The following is a 20665-nucleotide window of genomic DNA, read 5'->3' on the forward strand; positions in this document are numbered from 1 at the left end:
TATTTTAATTGAACTTGGTACACATTACTTGTATGTAACCAAAAATATAGTAAGTACGTCATTGTTGCTTTTCTTCAACAAGGTTTAGGCAGGAAGTCGGGAAGTTCAGCTACTAAATAAATACCAGAATTACATCTATAGTATGTACTTTCCATAGCATTGGTGCAAATGGTGATACAACTTTATGTTGGTATTATTTCCTTTTTCTCTACTATTTTTAAAATTATATATTTTTCCCCCTTCTTCCTTAGATATTTGGTGCATTGTTTACAGTTGGAACTGAGCAATTACATGCCTACATTTTTAGATGATCCAGAAGAAAACCACTCACAAAGGCCTAAGATAGGTACCGAAGCCATAATTTTTTTATGATAAAGGAGATATTCTGATTGCCGGTGACACACTCTATGCTGTTATGAAAATAGTTATAGTTTCTTAGTTAGTATGGTCAAAAAAAAGACATACGTCCATCAAGTTCCACCAAGGAATTGAAGGGAAGGGGCATGGTTGGATGAAGGGGAAGGGATGTGATTATATTTCTGCATAAGCATTAATGTTATTTTGTTCTAGGAATACATTTAACCCTGTTTTAAAGCTTTCAACTGTTTCTGCTGTGACCAGTTCCTGAGGTAACCTAACAGATGTGCCCATAAGGTACTTCTTCCCTCATCCCTTCTCTCATAAAACTTAACTTTTATTTATTTTATTTATATTGGAGAGAGATTTTCAGTGCTGATACAGCACTTATTAGAGGCTCGATTGTATCCACTGCCTCTGTTATATTCTTGTGTAACAGTGGACAATAGTGTAAATTGAAATCAGATCACTTCTAACACCCTACATGTTTCGCCACTATGTGTGGCTTTCTCAAGGATGACAACTATCAGACTATCACACGTGTCAGACGTGGCTCATAAGCCCTCTGAGTCTGACGTAATTTCCAATCAGTTCGTACGTGTCGCATACATATTTGTCACACCAATAAGATCACTCAACACATATCAGTTATCTCCATAGGACATATTTAAAACCAGGCAAGGCTCCGCTCCCGAATGTTAGATTGATTCCTATATCAGTTCCTACCTCTGACACTAGGTCACAATACACTGTACTAGAGGTATTCAAGGAGTCCTACGGAGATAACTGATTGGATAAGGACAACATGACTAAATGTGTTGAGTGATCGTATTGGTGGGACAAATATGTATGCTACACGTACGAACTGATTGGAAATGACGTCAGATTCAGAGGGCTTATAAGCTGCGGCTTACACGTGTGATACTCAGTCTGCTAGTTGTCATCCTTGCGAAAGCCACGCATAGTGGCGAAACATGTAGGGTGTTAGAAGTGATCTGATTTTAATTTGCACTGTTACACAAGAATATAACTGAGAGGCAGTGCACACTACCTCCACATTGGCACAATCGAGCCTCTAATCAGTGCTGAATATCTCTCTCCAATATAAATAAAACTAGTTATTTTTAGTAAGAGCCGTCATTTTCAATATAAATATTGGAGAGGATAGTGGACTATAAGCATCAGTGGATATTAGATGTGTTTTTAATTTCCCTCCTCTGTTTTATGAGCATAAATAAAAGTTAGGCTTTATGAGAAAAGGGATTATGAGGAAAGAAGTGCCTTATGGGCACATCTGTTGTTAGGTTATAATTGTACCCTCCCTTCCTTGTGGGGTGTATTATTTAGTTGTTGGTATACAGTTCCTGAGGTAGACTGTTCAATAAATTCACAGTTCTTATGGTAAAGAAGTCGTGTCGCCCCTTGAGACCAAACCTTTTCTTCTCCAGGTGGAGGGAATGCCTTGTCCTTTCAGGGGGTTTAACCTGGAAAAGTTTTTCCCCATTTTTTTTATTTTTTTTTTTATTTTTATTTTTTAATATGGTCCATTTATATGCTTATATATACGTTGATCATATCCCCCCTTAAACTACTCTTCTCAAGACTAAACAATATAGAAAAGATGGAAGAAAAAAACAGGAATATGCGCCCCTAGTGAAGGATGTTTAAAGGTGAGATGAAGACAGGTTAAGTTGTTGCACTCACCGATTTTCGTTGTGCTGAGAGCACAACATCTATGATAGCCTTAGATGAGGTCTCCAGCCACGGTCCTCTGGAGCAAAGGTTATGTCCCAGCAGTGTAAGTAACAAGAAAAAGCAAAGTTGGGCCCTTGGTGGTGCTGGTCCTGATGGAAAGAAAGCTCTGTAGACCCTTCTCAGTGTCTAAAACGTGGTTTATTAGCACAGAAAGCAACGCGTTTCTGGTCCGAACTGGACCCTTCGTCTGGCAGTGTGCATACAACATAGTGAACAGATGCGGTTAAAATACATTCCTTACGCAACCATAAAGGTTACGTTCATTTGGTAATTCACAAACATGGTTTACGCAAGTAGCGTAGGTAAGTAGAACATCTGCAGCTGGAACCCGGTGCCGTACGGGTGCATTCCTGTATGTGCATTAGACGGCTGGGAAGTCACCAACCTGCAAGGGACTGTGAGGTAAGGGCAATATGATGCAGGTATGTGCAGGGATTGCCTTACTAGGAAACTATATCGGCCGGAGAGTGATATCCTTCTTTATTACTGCGGCCGAGGGAACAAGGCTGATTGGGTGAGCGGAGCTGGAGATGCTCCTGATAGGTCAGGAGGCGGAGACCTGTGTTCCGTGTGTATCACTTTGACTTCGGAGCTGTCAGATCCCTTAGCGCTATGGAGCGTTGGCGGAGTTAAGAAGGGGCGGACCTAAAGAGGTAACTGTACCAATACGGGTGAGTCTGCTATCGCACAGCGGGGCGATATGCAGCGGTAGCAGAGTTGAAAAGGAGCGGACCTGTCTTAGAAGAACTAACACAGATATGGGTAAGAGGGTAGTGTGACTGGCTTCTCAGGCTGGCACACTCAAGAAAAGATTTACGGCCAAAAAATATCCCCCAAAACTACTATCTGACGCCTACGAAAAACCCAAAAATCTGACACAAGAGGACTGTCTTAAACCGAGGATACAAAGAACCACCACTAAGAATTGAGAACTCGACTTCATCACCACCTACAGTTCATCCTCAAATCAGATCAAGAAAATTCTCCAACAACACTGGCACATCCTTGAGAGCTACAAACTTCTCTGTGAAAATCTACCTGAACATCCAGGAGTCACGTTCCGTAGGGCCCCCACTATTAACCCCTTCACGACGAGCGACGTACATGTACGGCGCCGCGAAGTGTCACTTGGCGCATGGCGACGTACATATACGTTGCGGGGTTCCGGGAGCGCCACGTCACCAGTAGCGGTGATCGGGCCGGGATGACTGCTGTTATCTAACAGCAGGCATCCCGGCACATCGCTGAGGGGGGTCCATGATCGCGATGCGCGCAAATCGCAGGTCAATTCAGACCTGCCATCTGCACGATTCCGGGTCATACGGGTCACTGGTGACCCGGTGACCCGGAAAATAAGAGGGATCGGGGGTGTCCGAGACACCCTCGATCCCCCTAAAGGGATAGTAGTGTGGTGGCAGGGGTGCCACCCCTCCTATCCCTGCTATTGGTCGGCCGAGCGACCGACCGATAGCAGACCGGGGGAGGGGGGGTTAAAGTTCGGTTCCCCTGCTTTGCCCACCTATCGGTGTCCGGGCAAAACGGGGGAACCGTCCAGGGAAGGTCGGCGCCTACCTGGATCCCGGATCCCCGTTCGCGATCCCCCCCCCCCCCCCCCCCCCCACGTGCGACGGCGGCGGCAGCAATACTTACGGGTCCTGCTAGGTGAGTTGTTGCCTAGCAACATCCGGAGGGCCACAGTTTACAGTGGTCTCTAAACCGTGGCCCTCCAGATGTTGCTAAACTACAACTCTCAGCATGCCCAGACAGCTGTTTGCTGTGTGGGCATGCTGGGACTTGTAGTTTTGCAAGATTTAGAGGGGTTCAGGTTGTAGATCACTAAGTGGTCTCAAACTGTAGCCCTCCAGATGTTGCAAAACTACAACTCTCAGCATGCCCAGACAGCAGTTTGCTGTCTGGGCATGCTGCGAGTTGTAGTTTTGCAACATCTGGAGAGCCACAGTTTTGAGACAACTGGACAGTGATTTACAACTTGAACCCCTCTAAATCTTCCAAACTACAACTCCCAGCATTCAGGATCAGCATAAGGCTGTCTTGGCATGCTGGGAGTTGTACTTGCGTGCCTCCAGGCATTGCATAACTACATCTCCCAGTATGCCCTACCGCAATCAGTACATGCTGAGAGTTGTAGTTTTGCAACAGCTGGAGGCACACTGGTTGGAAAATACTGAGTTAGGTCATAGAACCTAACTCAAGGTTTTCCAGCCAGTGCGCCTCCAGCTGTTTCAAAACTACAACTCCCAGCATGCATTGTCTGTCAGTGCATGCTGGGAGTTGTAGTTTTGACCCTCCTCCCGTGTGAATGTACAGGCTACATTCACACTGGCGGCAGATTACAGTGAGTTCCCCTCTACAAATTTGAGCTGCGGGAAATTTTTCGCCGCAGCTCAAACTCCTATCGGGAGACTCAGTGTAATCCGCCGCCAGTGTGAATGTAACCTAAAAACACTACACTACACTAACATAAAATAAAGAGTAAAACACTACATATACACACGTACACTGCCCCCCCTACCACCCCCCCTTCCCCAATAAAAATGAAAAACGTATTGTATGGCAGTGTTTCTAAGATGGAGCCTCCAGCTGTTGCAAAACAAAAACTCCCAGCATTTCTGGACAGCAATTAACTGTCCAAGCATGCTGGGAGTTTAGCAACAGCTGGAGGCACCCTGTTTGGGAATCACTGGCATAGAATACCCCTATGTCCACCCGTATGCAAGTCCCTAATTCAGGCCTCAAATGCGCATGGCGCTCTCACTTTGGAGCCCTGTCGTATTTCAAGGCAACATAATAGGGTCACATATGGGGTATCGCCGTACTTGGGAGAAATTGCCTTACAGATTTTGGGGGGCTTTTTCTCCTTTTACCCATTATGAAAAGGAACAGTTGGAGTCTACACCAGTATGTTCGTGTATAAAAATTTAATTATTTACACTGACATGCAGGTGTTGCCGCATACTTTACATTTTCACAAGAGGTAAATGGGAAAAAAAGATCCCCATTTTTTGGGACACAATTTAGCCAGAGTACGGAGATACCACATATGTGGGCGCAAAGTGCTCTGCGGGCGCACAAGACCCATAAGGTAGAGTGCACCATGTACATTTGAGGGGATTTGCACAGGGGTGTCACAGATGTTAAATGAAGAATAAGGACATTGGTATAATTGATGTGTTATAATTGGGTGCAAAAAGTGGTATTATTGTGAGATTAAAACTCTACATAATGAAGAAAAAAAAATTCTAAAACTAATAACGAGGACAAAACTTACTGTTTAGGTGCAGATACGCTGCAGACAAAGCTCCTACTAAATAGAGCTGCGGTGTAAATTTATGCTCTGAGGAGAATTCTAAATTTAAACGCAATTCAAGAAAGTAGCTGCGCAAGAATGATAAATTTAACGCAGCTGCACCAAATTTAGACTACAGGCAGAGGGGGTAAAAAACTTCTATTATACCGAACAAATTTTGGGGGGCTTTTTCTCCTTTTACCCCTTATGAAAAGGAACAGTTGGGGTCTATACCAGCATGTTAGTGTAAAAAAATAATTTTTACACTAACATGCTGGTGTTGCCCTATACTTTTCATTTTCACAAGAGGTAAAAGGGAAAAACGCCCCCCAAAATTTGTAATGCAATTTCTCCCGAGTACGGAGATACCCCATATGTGGGCGCAAAGTGCTCTGGGGGCGCACAACAAGGCCCAAAAGGGAGAGTGCGCCATGTACATTTGAGGTGATTTGCACAAGGGTGGCTGATTGTTACAGCGGTTCTGACAAACGAAAAAAAAAAACACACCCACATGTGACCCCATTTTGGAAACTACACCCCTCACTGAATGTAATAAGCGGTGCAGTGAGAATTTACACCCCACAGGTGTCTGACGGGTCTTTGGAACAGTGGTCCGTGAAAATGAAAAATTTTGCACAGCCCACTGTTCCAAAGATCTGTCAGACACCAGTGGGGGGTAAATGCTCACTGCACCCCTTATTACATTCCGTGAGGGGTCTAATTTCCAAAATGGTATGCCATGTGGGGGTTATTTTGCTTTTCTGGCACCATAGGGGCATCCTAAATGCGACATGCCCCCCGAGCAAAATTTGCTCTCAAAAAGCCAAATAAGACGCCTTCTCTTCTGAGCATTGTAGTTCGCCCGCAGTGCACTTCAGGTCTACTTATGGGGTACCTCCATACTCAGAAGAGATGGGGTTAAAAATTTTGTGGGGTCTTTTCTGCTATTAACCCTTGCAAAAATGTGAAATTTGGGGGGAAACCCACATTTTAGTGAAAATTTTTTTATTCTTTTTTTACATATGCAAAAGTCGTGAAACACCTGTGGGGTATTAAGGCTCACTTTATCCCTTGTTACGTTCCTCAAGGGGTCTAGTTTCCAAAATGGTATGCCATGTGTTTTTTTTTTGCTGTTCTGGCACCATAGGGGCTTCCTAAATGCAACATGCCCCGAGCAAAATTTGCTCTCAAAAAGCCAAAATATGACTCCTTCTCTTCTGAGCATTGTAGTTCGTCCGCAGTGCACTTCAGGTCCACTTATGGGGTACCTCCATACTCAGAAGAGATGGGGTTACAAATTTTGGTGGGTCTTTTCTGCTATTAACCCTTTAAAAATGTGAAATTTGGGGGAAAACCAACATTTTAGTGAAATTTTTTTTTTATTTTTACATATGCAAAAGTCGTGAAACACCTGTGGGGTATTAAGGCTCACTTTATTCCTTGTTATGTTCCTCAAGGGGTCTAGTTTCCAAAATGGTATGCCATGTGTTTTTTTTTTTTTTTTGCTGTTCTGGCACCATAGGGGCTTCCTAAATGCGACATGCCCCCCAAAAACCGTTTTAGAAAAACGTACTCTCTAAAATCCCCTTGTCGCTCCTTCGCTTCTGAGCCCTCTACTGCGCCCGCCGAACACTTTACATAGACATATGAGGTGTGTCCTTACTCGAGAGAAATTGGGCTACAAATAGAAGTATACATTTTCTCCTTTTACCCCTTGTAAAAATTCAAAAATTGGGTCTACAAGAACATGCGAGTGTAAAAAATGAAGATTTTGAATTTTCTCCTTCACTTTGCTGCTTTTCCTGTGAAACACCTAAAGGGTTAAAACATTTACTGAATGTCATTTTGAATACTTTGGGGGGTGCAGTTTTTATAGTGGGGTCATTTATGGGGTATTTCTAATATGAAGACCCTTCAAATCCACTTCAAACCTGAACTGGTCCCTGAAAAATTGCGAGTTTGAAAATTTTGTGAAAAATTGGAAAATTGCTGCTGAATTTTGAAGCCCTCTGGTGTCTTCCAAAAGTAAAAACTCGTAAATTTTATGATGCAATCATAAAGTAGGCATATTGTATATGTGAATCCAAAAAAAAAATTATTTGGAATATCCATTTTCCTTACAAGCGGAGAGCTTCAAAGTTAGAAAAATGCAAAATTTTTAATTTTTTCATCAAATTTTGGGATTTTTTACCAAGATAGGATGCAAGTTACCACAAAAATTTACCACTATGTTAAAGTAGAATATGTCGCGAAAAAACAATCTCAGAATCAGAATGATAACTAAAAGCATTCTAGAGTTATTAACCCCTTAAGGACCAAGGGCGTACAGGTACGCCTTTGCTCCCTGGTACTTAAGGACCAAGGGCGTACCTGTACGCCCGTGGGAATTTCGGTCCCCGCCGCGCGCCAGGCGGGGATCGCGCCGTGGTGACTGCTGATATCTATCAGCAGGCACCCCGCGCAAATGCCCAGGGGGGTCATTAGACCCCCCCCATGTCGGCGATCGGCGCAAATCGCAAGTGAATTCACACTTGCGATTTGCGCCGATTCCGGGTCATACGGGTCTATGGTGACCCGGTGACCCGGAATAGAAGGGGGATCGCGGGTGTCCTAGACACCCACGATCCCCCTGTAGCGATAGGAGTGAGGTGGCAGGGTTGCCACCCCTCCTATCTCTGCTATTGGTGGTCTAGACACGACCACTAATAGCAGATCGGGGGCGGAGGGGTGTACTTTCGGTTTCCCCGTCCTGCCCACCCACAATAGGCGGGGCAGAACGGGGAAACCGACAGGGACCGGCGGCGAAGATCCACTTACCCATCGGCGGCGGCAGCGGCGACGATCAACGGCGACGATCAACGGCGGCAGCGGGCGACGATCGGCGGAAGAAGAGGACCGCGACGCAGCTCCCTGGATCCAACGGAAGCCGGTGAGTTACTTAGCAACATCTGGAGGGCTACAGTCTGAGACCACTATAGTGGTCTCTAAACTGTAACCCTCCAGATGTTGCAAAACTACAACTCCCAGCATGCCCAGAGAGCTGTTTAGGCTTGCTGGGAGTTGCAGTTTTGCAACAGCTGGAGGTCTACAGTTTGAGACCACTGCAAAGTGATCTCTATACTGTGCACCTCCAGATCTTGCAAAACTACAACTCCCAGCATGCCCAGACAGCAGTTTGCTGTCTGGGCATGCTGGGAGTTGTAGTTTTGCAACATCTGGAGGTCCACAGTTTGGAGACCACTATGCAGTGGTCTCTAAACTATAGCTCTACAGATGTTGCAAAACTGCAACTCCCAGCAAGCCTAAACAGCAAACAGCTGTCTCAGCATGCTGGGAGTTGTAGTTGCGATCCCTCCAGCTGTTGCATAACTACATCTCCCAGCATGCCTTTCGGCGATCAGTACATGCTGGGAGTTGAAGTTTTGCAACAGCTGGAGGCACACTGGTTGGAAAATACTGAGCTAGGTAACAGAACCTAACTGAAGGTTTTCCAACCAGTGTGCCTCCAGCTGTTGCAAAAGTACAACTCCCAGCATGCACGGTCTGTCAGTACATGCTAGGAGTTGTAGTTTTGAAACAGCTGGAGGTTTGTCCTCCATGTGAACGTACAGGGTACATTCACACTGGCGGGTTTACAGTAAGTTTTCTGCTTCAAGTTTGGGCTGTGGCAAATTTTTCACCGCAGCGCAAACTCCTAGCGGTAAATTCACTGTAAACCTGCCAGTGTGAATGTACCCAAAAAACACTACATTACACTTACACATAATAAAGAGTAAAACACAACATATACATCCCCTTACACTGTCCCCCTAATAAAAAATGTATTGTACGGCAGTGTTTCCAAAACAGAGCCTCCAGCTGTTGCAAAACAACAACTCCCAGCATTTCCGGACAGCCACTGACTGTCCAGGCATGCTGGGAGTTTAGCAACAGCTGGAGGCACCCTGTTTGGGAATCACTGGCGTAGAATACCCCTATGTCCAACCCTGTGCAATCCCTAATTTAGTCCTCAAATGCGCATGGTGCTCTCTCACTTCGGAGCCCTGTCGTATTTCAAGGAAACAGTTTAGTGCCACATATGGGGTATCTCTGTACTCGGGAAAAATTGCGTTACTAATTTTATTTTTTTTTCCCTTTTACCCCTTATGAAAAAGAAAAGTTGGGGTCTATACCAGCCTGTTAGTGTAAAAAAAATTTTTTTTTTACACTAACATGCTGGTGTTGTCCTTTACTTTTTTATTTTCACGGGAGGTAAAAGGAAAAAAAGACCCCCAAAATTTGTAACGCAATTTCTCCTGAGTACGGAGATACCCCATATGTGGGCGTAAAATGCTCTGCGGACGCACAACAAGGCTCAGGAGTGAGAGCACACCATGTACATTTGAGGCCTAAATTGGTGATTTGCACAGGGGTGGCTGATTTTACAGTGGTTCTGACATAAACACAAAACAATAAAGACAGACATGTGACCCCATTTTGGAAACGACACCCCTCACGGAACGTAACAAGGGGTATAGTGAGCCTGAACACCCCACAGGTGTTTGACAAATTTTCATTAAAGTTGGATGGGAAAATTAAAAAAAATAATAATAATTTTCACTAAAATGCTGGAGTCACCCTAAATTTTTCATTTTCACAAGGGAAAATAAAAGAAAGCCCCTCCAAAATTTGTAACCCAATTTCTTCTGAGTAAGCGCATACCCCATATGTGGATGTAAAGTGCTCTATGGGTGCACTACAATGCTCAGAAGAGAAGGAGCGCCATTGGGATTTTGAAGAGAAAATTTGTCCGGAATTGAAGGCCACTTGTGTTTACAAAGCCCCCATGGTACCAGAACAATGGACCCCCCCCCACATGTGTCCCCATTTTGGAAACTACACCCCTCATGTAATGTAATAAGGGGCGCAGTGAGCATTTACGCCCCACAGGTGTCTGACAGATTTTTGGAACAGTGATCCGTGAAAATGAAAAATTTAATTTTCCATTTGCACAGCTCACTGTCCCAAAGATCTGTCAAACGCCAGTGGGGTGTAAATGCTCACTGCACCACTTATTAAATTCTGTGAGGGGTGTAGTTTCCAAAATGGGGTCACATGTGGGGGGGGTCCACTGTTCTGGCACCACGGGGGGCTTTGTAAATGTACATGGCCCCTGACTACCATTCCAAACGAATTCTCTTTCCAAAAGCTCAATGGTGCTCCTCCTCTTCTGAGCATTGTAGTTCGCACGTAGTGCACTTCTGGTCCACTTATGGGGTACCTCCATACTCAGAAGAGATGGGGTTACAAATTTTGGGGGGTATTTTCTGCTATTAACCCTTGCAAAAATGTTAAATTTTGGGGGAAACAAACATTTTAGTGAAAATTTTTTTTATTCTTTTTTTACATATGCAAAAGTCGTGAAACACCTGTGGGGTATTAAGGCTCACTTTATTACTTGTTACGTTCCTCAAGGGGTCTAGTTTCCAAAATGGTATGCCATGTGGTTTTTTTTTTGCTGTTCTGGCACCATAGGGGCTTCCTAAATGCAACATGCCCCCCGAGCAAAATTTGCTCTCAAAAAGTCAAATATCACTCCTTCTCTTCGGAGCATTGTAGTTTGCCCGTAATGCACTTCATGCCAACTTATGGGGTACCTCCATACTCAGAAGAGATGGGGTTACAAATTTTGTGGGGTATTTTCGGCTATTAACCCTTGCAAAAATGTGAAATTTGGGGGGAAACACATTTTAGTGAAAAAAAATATATTTTTTTTACATATGCAAAAGTCGTGAAACACCTGTGGGGCATTAAGGCTCACTTTATTCCTTGTTACGTTCCCCAAGGGGTCTAGTTTCCAAAATGGTATGCCATGTGGGTTATTTTTGCTGTTCTGGCACCATAGGGGCTTCCTAAATGCAACATGCCCCCCAAAAACCATTTCTGAAAAACGTACTCTCCAAAATCCCCTTGTCGCTCCTTTGCTTCTGAGCCCTCTACTGCGCCCGCCGAACACTTTACATAGACATATGAGGTATGTGCTTACTCGAGAGAAATTGGGCTACAAATATAAGTATACATTTGCTCCTTTTACCCCTTGTAAAAATTCAAAAATTGGGTTTACAAGAACATGCGAGTGTAAAAAATAAAGATAGTGAATTTTCTCCTTCACTTTTCTGCTATTCCTGTGAAACACCTAAAGGGTTAAAACACTTACTGATTGTCATTTTGAATACTTTGGGGGGTGTAGTTTTTATAATGGGGTCATTTGTGGGGTATTTCTTATGGGAAGACCCTTCAAATCCACTTCAAACCTGAACTGGTCTCTGAAAAAAAGCGAGGTTCAAAATTTTGTGAAAAATTGGAAAATTGCTGCTGAACTTTGAAGCCCTCTGTTGTCTTCCAAAAGTAAAAACACGTCAATTTTATGATGCAAACATAAAGTAGACATATTGGAAATGTGAATAAAATAAAAAAAATATTTTGAATATCCATTTTCCTTACAAGCAGAGAGCTTCAAAGTTAGAAAAATGCAAAATTTTCTAATTTTTCATCAAATTTTGAGATTTTTCACCAAGAAAGGATGCAAGTTACCACAAAATTTTACCACTAAGTTAGAGTAGAATATGTCACGAAAAAACAATCTCGGAATCAGATTGATAACTAAAAGCATTCCAGAGTTATTAATGTTTAAAGTGACAGTGGTCAGATGGGCAAAAAACGCTCTGGTCCTAAGGTGTAAAATGGCCTGGTCCTTAAGGGGTTAATGTTTAAAGTGACAGTAGTCAGATTTGCAAAAAAGGGCTTCGTCCTAGAGGTGAAAATGGGCTCCGTCCTTAAGGGGTTAAAAACCTCCTTGCTCCAAGCCAGCTCAGACAACTACAACCAAGACCAGCTCAAAAAGGAAAACAGAGTTTCAGATGCGGAAAAACCAGATGTCTATGCTGTGCTGAAATTATGCATAACCGTCAAGAATTCCGCTCAAAAACCTTGGGCGAAATCCTCCAGATAAAATACCATCTTACCTGTGAGTCTGAATTTGTCATCTACCTGATTGAATACTGTTGCGGCCTGCAGTGCATTGGGCGGACTACTCAAAAGTTGCGCAGCAGGATCAATAAGCACAGATTTAATATAAGGACAGGATTCCTTTTACATGGACTTTCCAGGCACTGTGCCTTGGCCCACAAAGGGACTGCTAAACCCTTCAGTGTTACACCTGTTGATCATGTTCCTAAATCCCTTTCAAATAGATTTGAAATACTGAAGAGGCTAGAGGTCTTCTGGATCTTCAAGTGTGGATCTCTCCAGCCTACTGGACTCAACGAAGTCTCTGAAACTATTCTTGTATAATCTCTATACCACACACTAAATTTCTTAAAATACTGCCTGCTCCTTCAATTCCAATTTTCATACAACACCAGAATGTCACACCAAATGCTGACAGTCCTACATACTGTATACTGTACAATACTGTATTATATGCCGACAGCCCTACATACTGCATACCTGGGTATACCTGGGACACTTCCGCTCCCACCCTCCCCTATCCCTGGCAATAATATAATTTAGGGTACTTCTTCCTGATAGGGACTAAAAAATCGTCCCCATCTCTACCACACTACAGACTTCATACAGCTGCTGCATACCATACACAGTATATTTGTGTATAGCTCCTTATCTGTGACTTTACCCCTTGTCCACCTAGCAAGGTGCCTCACAGCACATCTAGCCGGTCACACTACCCTCTTACCCATATCTGTGTTAGTTCTTCTATGACAGGTCCGCCCCTTTTCAACTCCGCTACCGCTGCATATCGCCCCGCTGTGCGATAGCAGACTCACCCGTATTGGTACAGTTACCTCTTTAGGTCCGCCCCTTCTTAACTCCGCCAACGCTCCATAGCGCTAAGGGATCTGACAGCTCCGAAGTCAAAGTGATACACAAGGAACACAGGTCTCCGCCCCCTGACCTATCAGGAGCATCTCCAGCTCCGCTCACCCAATCAGCCTTGTTCCCTCGGCCGCAGTAATAAAGAAGGATATTGCTCTCCGGCCGATATAGTTTCCTAGTAAGGCAATCCCTGCACATCCCTGCACATACCTGCATCATATTGCCCTTACCTCACAGTCCCTTGCAGGTTGCTGACTTCCCGGCCGTCTAATGCAGATACAGGAATGCACCCGTACGGCATCGGGTTCCAGCTCCAGATGTTCTGCTTACCTACGCTACTTGCGTAAACCATGTTTGTGAATTACCAAATGATCGTAACCTTTATGGTTGCGCAAGGAATGTATTTTAACCGCATCTGTTCACTATGTTGTATGCACACTGCCAGACGAAGGGTCCATTTCGGACCAGAAACGCGTTGCTTTCTGTGCTAATAAACCACGTTTTAGACACTGAGAAGGGTCTACAGAGCTTTCTTTCCATCAGGACCAGCGCCACCAACGGCCCAACTTTGCTTTTTCTTGTTACAAGACTAAACAATGTAATTCTTTTAATCTTTCCTCATAGCGAAGATGTTCCATGCTCCATATTAGTTTAGTCACGCGGCTCTGTACCTTCTCCAGCTCCACAGTGTCCCTTTTATGAACTGGTGACCAAAACTGAACAGCATATTCCAGGTGAGGCCGCACCAATGCTTTATAAAGGGGTAGTACTACGTCCCTGTCCCTTGAGTCCATGCCTCTTTTGATACAGGACAATATCCTGCTTGCCTTAGAAGCTGCTGCCTGACACTGCATGCTATTCTGTAGTCTGTGATCTAAAAGTACCCCCAGATCCTTCTCTACCAGTGACTCTCCCAGTTTAACACCCCCTAAGACGGAGGATGCATGCAGATTTTTAGTACCAAGATGCATAACTTTACATTAATCCACGTTAAACCTCATATGCCAAGTGGATGCCCAGGCACTTAGTCTATCCAAGTCGTCTTGTAACTTATGCACATCCTCTACAGACTATCATACTGCAAAGCTTGGTGTCATCTGCAAAATCATCTGTAGTTGCTACACTTTCTGTGGCTCTGTCTGTGGTAGTCATAGAAAGACCCAAGTATGCAGCAATCTGCTCTTTTTGTAACACTTGTAAACATAAGTGGAGAGAGGATTGTTCACATTCTACCACTCATACATTGAATTATTTGTGGACGGCAATTGGCATACCATGTAACAAGTTCCCTTTTTTCCTGATAGCTTCCAGAAGTTGAACCCTTATCTTTCTGCCATTTATGGTATGGCCTACTGGTATGATGTAAATGCCTAAGATAGGAATACCCATTCAAGATGATAAAGATAGGAATACCCAGTTGAGAAAAGGAGAAATAGTAGGAAAAAAATGTGTGCGCGCAGAGTAAGGCTGGGTTCACATCACGTTTTGTCCCATACGGGAGCGCATATGGCAGGGGGGAGCTAAAAACATGCGCTCCCGTATGCCTTCGTATGCGCTCCCATATTATGTAATTAATTTTTGCGCCATATGTGCTTTTACAACCGGACCTAAAACCGTGGTCAACCACAGTTTAGGTCTGGGGAAAAAGCGCATACGGCGCAAAAATCAGCCGACCGGACCGAACGTTTCACTCCAGTCGGCTGTTTGAAATGAATTACATACGGGAGTACATACAACGGCATACGGGAGCGCATGTTTTTAGTTCCCCTCTTGCCGTATGCGCTCCCGTATGGGACAAAACGTGATGTGAACCCAGCCTAATCCACAATCCAATTTTTTGTGCCTATGTCAGCATCAATTCCATGTCGCATTAATTTTGGCTTCAATTCCACATCTGTTCAGCATTTGTGGAATTGATGCAGAATTGATGCGAAATTTCCTTTCTGCATGATTCCACAGCACAGTTAAAAGGGTGTTTTTTATTTTTTCATTTATTTTTTTTTCATTAAGCAAAGTTTTAATTCTGCAGGAATTCGGCATGTATTCTGCATGCATTCCAGGTGATTTCCGTACCACTGTGGAGGTAGCCTGAGTGCTTACCTATCCTTCCATGGCGGCTCCTGGCAGGACAATTCTTTATGAATCGAGCGCAGAGCACACAGATCAATGTGATTTTATGAAAACCACATTGATCTGTATGAGGAATCAAATGATTCCTCCTAAAAGTTCCCTAAGGGGACTAAGAGTTAAAAAAAAAAAAAAAGTTTAAAAACACACACATTAACCCCTTCCTTATTAAAAGTTTAAATCACCCCCTTTTCCCATATATAAACGTAATAAAAATAAATATATGTGGTATGGCCGCGTGCGAAAATGTCCAAACTACAAAAATATATTGTAAATTAAACCACATGGTCAATGGCGTATGCGCAAAAAAATTAAAAGGTCCAAAATAGCGTATTTTTGGTCACTTTTTATACCATAAAAAAAATAAAAAGCAATCGAAAAGTCAGATCAAAACAAATATGGTAATGGTCAAAACTTCAGATCACGGCGCAAAAAATGAGCCCTCGTACCATCCCGTAGGTGGAAAAATAAAAAAGTTACAGGACAATTTTAAATGTATTCATTTTCGTGCATGCAGTCATGATTTTTTCCAAAAGTACGACAAAATCAAACCTATAAAAGTAGGGTATCATTTTAATCATATGGACCTACAGAAAAAAGATAGTGTCATTTTTACCGAAAAATGTACTGCGTAGAAACGGAAACCCCCAAAATTTACAAAATGGGGTTTTTTCTTCAATTTTGTTGCACAATGATTTTTTTTCCAGTTTCGCCATAGATTTTTGTGTAAAATGTATGATGTCATTACAAAGTAGAATTGGTGGCGCAAAAAAAAAGCCCTCATATGGATTTTAGGTGCAAAATTGAAAGGGTTATGATTTTTTTTTTTTTTTCATATTCAAACCAATTCTTTATTTATGAAAAGTCAAATAAGGCAACAATCAGACAATCTTGGTCTTACACCATCAAACAAACATTAGCAGAATGTGTCCATGTCAGGTGAGGTCATTAGCTATTCTACATAACAATATACTGGTCAGCGTCTGTAGCCTTTCTCATAGACTTCTGTACTGATTAAAGAAGCTGAAGTATTGTAGTAGCTTAGGTATATTCCAAGATAACAACTAAGATCAACTAACCAAAATAGAGCGGAAGGGGGGGGGGGGGTGAGGGGGAAAGGTAAGGGTATGAAATGTGTGTGCAGGGATAAGAGAGGTGATGTGGACAAGTGTGGGTAAGGTTGTGGGAATGCTTGGAGGGGGGGGGGGAGGGGTTGGAGACTCGAATTGGGAAAAAGTTAACAGGTAGAAAAAATAGCGACCACTAACCTGGAATTCTCTGGTTGTGGCTCCCACCGGGTCCGCCGCCTCTTGTCACCGCAGAAAATGCAAGGAAACTTATGGCATAACTCAATTCTAACATGTGGCAGGTGCAATTGAGAATGGGAAAGATGTGGCGTGGAAACTGGTGTCAACCCTCCCTGTACAGTGGTGTGTCCAGAAATGCTGACCAAGGTCCCCAGATGACCCCGAACCTGTCATTGTTTCCCTTGGAATCGGCCATCAATTCCTCCATTCTACAGAGAAAAAGAATCTCCGTGTACCAGTCAGTCACCGTCGGGTGTTGTGAGTCTTTCCATCTCCTCGGGATCACAGTGCGAGCGGCAAGTAGAAGAAAATGCGCTAAGATCTTAGAGGGGGTCCGTCTGGTCGAGGGAAGAATGGATAGTAACAGGACCTTGGGGTCATTCGGGTACTCAATCCCTGTGACGGTTTTAATCCTAGAAACCACCATCTCCCAGAAACTGGCCATTCGTGTGCAGGACCACCAAATATGTATCATAGTACCTTTATCGGCTCCACATCTCCAGCATAGGTCAGAGGCGTTGGGGTACATCTTGTGTATAACTACTGGCACCCTATACCACCTAGAGAGGATTTTAAAGTTAGTTTCCTGCGACTTGCATGAGATTGACATCTTGTGGCAACTAGTGAATGCCGTCACCCAATCTGATGGGGCAAAAGTAGTATGTAGTTCCTCCTCCCAGACCCTGGTATAATTTGGCAAGTTCTGGGCCTTTTCCTCCAAGATCAGGTTATAAATGGTCGAAACCGCTCTAGGTATCTGGGCAGAGGAAGCACACAGTTTTTCAAAAGGGAGTAAAGGTCTATTTAGGCGTAACTGACTACCCTCCGTGTCTACAAAATGTTTGAGCTGTAGGTACTGTAGGAGAGTTGCAGGGTTGCGGGAACTTAACGGTACTATATCCTCGTAGTGGCGGATCAGGGAACCCTCTAAGAAACCCTTCAGCGGCAGGGATGGCGGTTCCGAGACTCCCAAGAAGGAAGCACTTCTCAGTCCCGGGGGAAATCTAGGATTACCCAGCACTGGAGTCAATGGGCCATCTGGAGTGAACAGTGTAGTGCGTCGCAGGTAGCGTCTGAACATCTCTGTCAATTCCCGGGTGACTATCGGGGTGTCCTGAGGTAGGGATGTGCGTGGGGGCAGCCAGGGAACAGATACCATGTGAAAATGTGTCCCTGTGGTTTCAACCTCCACCCATCGTTTCGAGGAACGACCGTGGAGGAAGTCCAGGTACCTGGTCAACGAGGCTGCTACATAGTAGGCCTCACAATCCGGTACAGCCAAGCCACCCGCCTGTTTCCTCCGTATGAGAATTTGTTTAGCAATCCTCAACGGTCGTCCCGCCCAAACGAAGGACCGTATTACTCGGGTAAGTCTTTTGAAAAAGGAAAAGGGCAGTGCAATAGGGATGGCCTGGAAAAGGTACAACAATCTCGGCAAAACATTCATTTTTAGCACATTTGCCCTCCCCAACCAGGAGAAGGTACCCGTCGTCCATTTTTCCAGGTCTCTCTCCAGAGTCGCTAGTAGTGGTTGGAAGTTTAATGTATAAGTGTCATTCGGGTTAGCGGGGACCTGTACTCCTAGGTATTTAATGGATTGAGAAACCCAACGAAAATGATTCGTGGTGCGTGCTGCTGACATCTCATATGGCGATAGGGTAATGTTCATTGCCACACTTTTTGTCATATTCACTTGGTGGTTGCTGAAATAGGAGTACAAGTCTAAGGCGCGCGTGAGCGCTGGGAGGGAGGTGGCAGGTGAGGTAATATAGAGCAACAGGTCGTCCGCGAAGGCCGAGCAGAGGTGATCACCTCCCCCCACCGGAAATCCGGTAATTTCTGGGTCTTGTCTCAGAGCATTGAGAAGGTGCTCCATGCATAAGACGTATAGCAAGGGGGAGAGGGGGCACCCCTGTCTCGTGCCGTTCCTGATGTGTATTGGAGTGGAAAGAGATCCATTAATCCTTTTCTGAGCATGGGGGTCTTTGTATAGGGCTCCAACGCGTCCCCGCATCAGTGGGCCCAAACCTATCTGTCCCAAGGAGGCTTCCATGAACCTCCAGCTCACCCGATCAAATGCATTCTCGGCATCAAGAGAGAGAAGCATCAGCGGTTGACGTTGAGACAACGCTCTATGGACAATAGAGAATGCTCTCACCGTATTATCTCGTGCCTCACGGGAGCGTATGAAACCTGATTGATCTGGGTGAACCAGAGGCCCAAGGACTGCTGTCAATCTATCTGCGATCAATTTAGCAAACATTTTGGTGTCTGTATTCAGGAGCGAGATCGGCCTGTAACTAGCACACACATTTGGGTCACGTCCTTCCTTGGGAATTACTGTAATATGTGCGTTAAGGGATTCAGTCGGGAAGCCACTATCTGGTGTCACGCTGTTAAAGGATCTGCATAAAAACGGGACCAAGTCTGCTTTAAGAGTCTTGTAAAATTTATTGGTGTACCCGTCCGGCCCAGGGCTCTTCCCAGCGGGCATGCTCCCTATAACTGCCGCTATTTCTTCCTCCGTGAAAGGTGCCTCAAGAGCGGTGATGGTGTCATCTGAGAGTCTGGGGAGAGCAGTCCTGGTAATATATTCCTGCAGTGTCATGTCTGAGCATGGGTGTGGGGGATGGGCTTGGGTAGGAGGTATATTATAAAGTTTAGAGTAATATTGGTCAAAGGCCTTTAGTATATCCTTCGTGAGGAAGCTTCGTCCCCCACCCTCAGTATTGATGGAGGGGATATATAGTGCAACTAGTTTTTCTCTAAGGGCCCTCGCAAGTAATCTCCCTGGTTTATTGCCCCACTCGTAAAAAGATTTCGAGCATTGTTGTCGGTAACGTTTGTAGGAATCGGTAAGGATCCTACAAATTTCATGTCGCGTTGTGGTCAACTCTCTGAGAGTGGATTCCTGTAATGTTTGTTTATGTAGGGTCTCAAGTCTAGACAGTCCCATAGAGGCACCTCAGTCTCCCCGCTTTTTCGCGTTTAAGTCGTGATCCGTGTTTAATCAGCACCCCCCTCAACACCCACTTTAGCGTCTCCCATTGCACCATTAGGGGAGTCTGGTCAGAACCATGATCGTCTAAGAAATTCACTACAGTGGTTTTAAGGTCAGTCAAGCAAACCGTGTCCAATAACAGGGTCTCGTTGAGACGCCATCTATAATTGGGAGTGTTAAGGGAAGGTAGGTGAAGCGTGCAAAAGACCGGAGCGTGGTCTGAGAGGTATAGGCTCCCGATCTGCGTGGAGGAAAGACGTGGCAGATAATAGTGTGGTAGGAACACATAGTCAAGTCTACTGTATGTCCCATGTGGACTCGAGTAGTGGGTGTAGTCCCTAACATCTGGATGCTGGAGGCGCCACACGTCGCATAACTGCATCGAATGGAGAAGTTGTCTCAATTTGCTCAGCTGACGGTATGAAACAGTCGAGCGACGCGTGGACACATCCAGCAGAGGCTGCAGGGGCACGTTGAAGTCGCCGCTAAGCAGCAACATACCCTGTGTAAATGAGGACAAGTCTTCTAGGACCCGTGTCAGGAACGTGACTTGTGCAGAATTTGGTGAGTAGACAGTCGCCACCGTCACCACCTGGTCCAGGACCCTTCCCCGCACAAACAGGTATCTAGCCTCAGGGTCAGTCCTGGTCTCAGTCACTGTAAAAGGTACCGAACGGTGGAAGCCGATCGATACCCCCTTCGTTCTAGCATCAGGGTTAGGGCTGTGGACCCAGGTGGGATAGTAACGGCTAAGCTCATTCGGGGAAATGGTGTGTTTTGAAATGAGTCTCCTGTAGACAGAGAACCTGGACCTTCAGTTTATGCATGTGGTATAATGTTTTAGCTCTTTTCTCGGGAATGTTAAAGCCCTGAACATTTAACGTGGCCACTTTGAGGGTTGCCATACTCACGATTTCGCTGACAGAGAACGGAGGCGGC

The 20665-nt window shown here is 44.7% G+C and overlaps 1 protein-coding gene across 25 annotated transcripts in view; it reads left to right on the forward strand.

The window, feature by feature from the left end:
* Positions 1-20665, forward strand: part of AFDN (afadin, adherens junction formation factor) — a 567513-nt gene that overhangs the window by 386952 nt on the left and 159896 nt on the right. For all 25 annotated transcript variants that reach the window (XM_056566867.1, XM_056566890.1, XM_056566880.1 and 22 more), the window contains one exon: positions 252-346. In XM_056566867.1, the coding sequence (XP_056422842.1) occupies positions 252-346 (95 nt within the window). The remainder of the gene's footprint in view (positions 1-251; positions 347-20665) is intronic.

This window comes from Hyla sarda, chromosome 3, assembly GCF_029499605.1.
Source record: "Hyla sarda isolate aHylSar1 chromosome 3, aHylSar1.hap1, whole genome shotgun sequence".
Lineage (NCBI taxonomy): Eukaryota > Metazoa > Chordata > Amphibia > Anura > Hylidae > Hyla > Hyla sarda.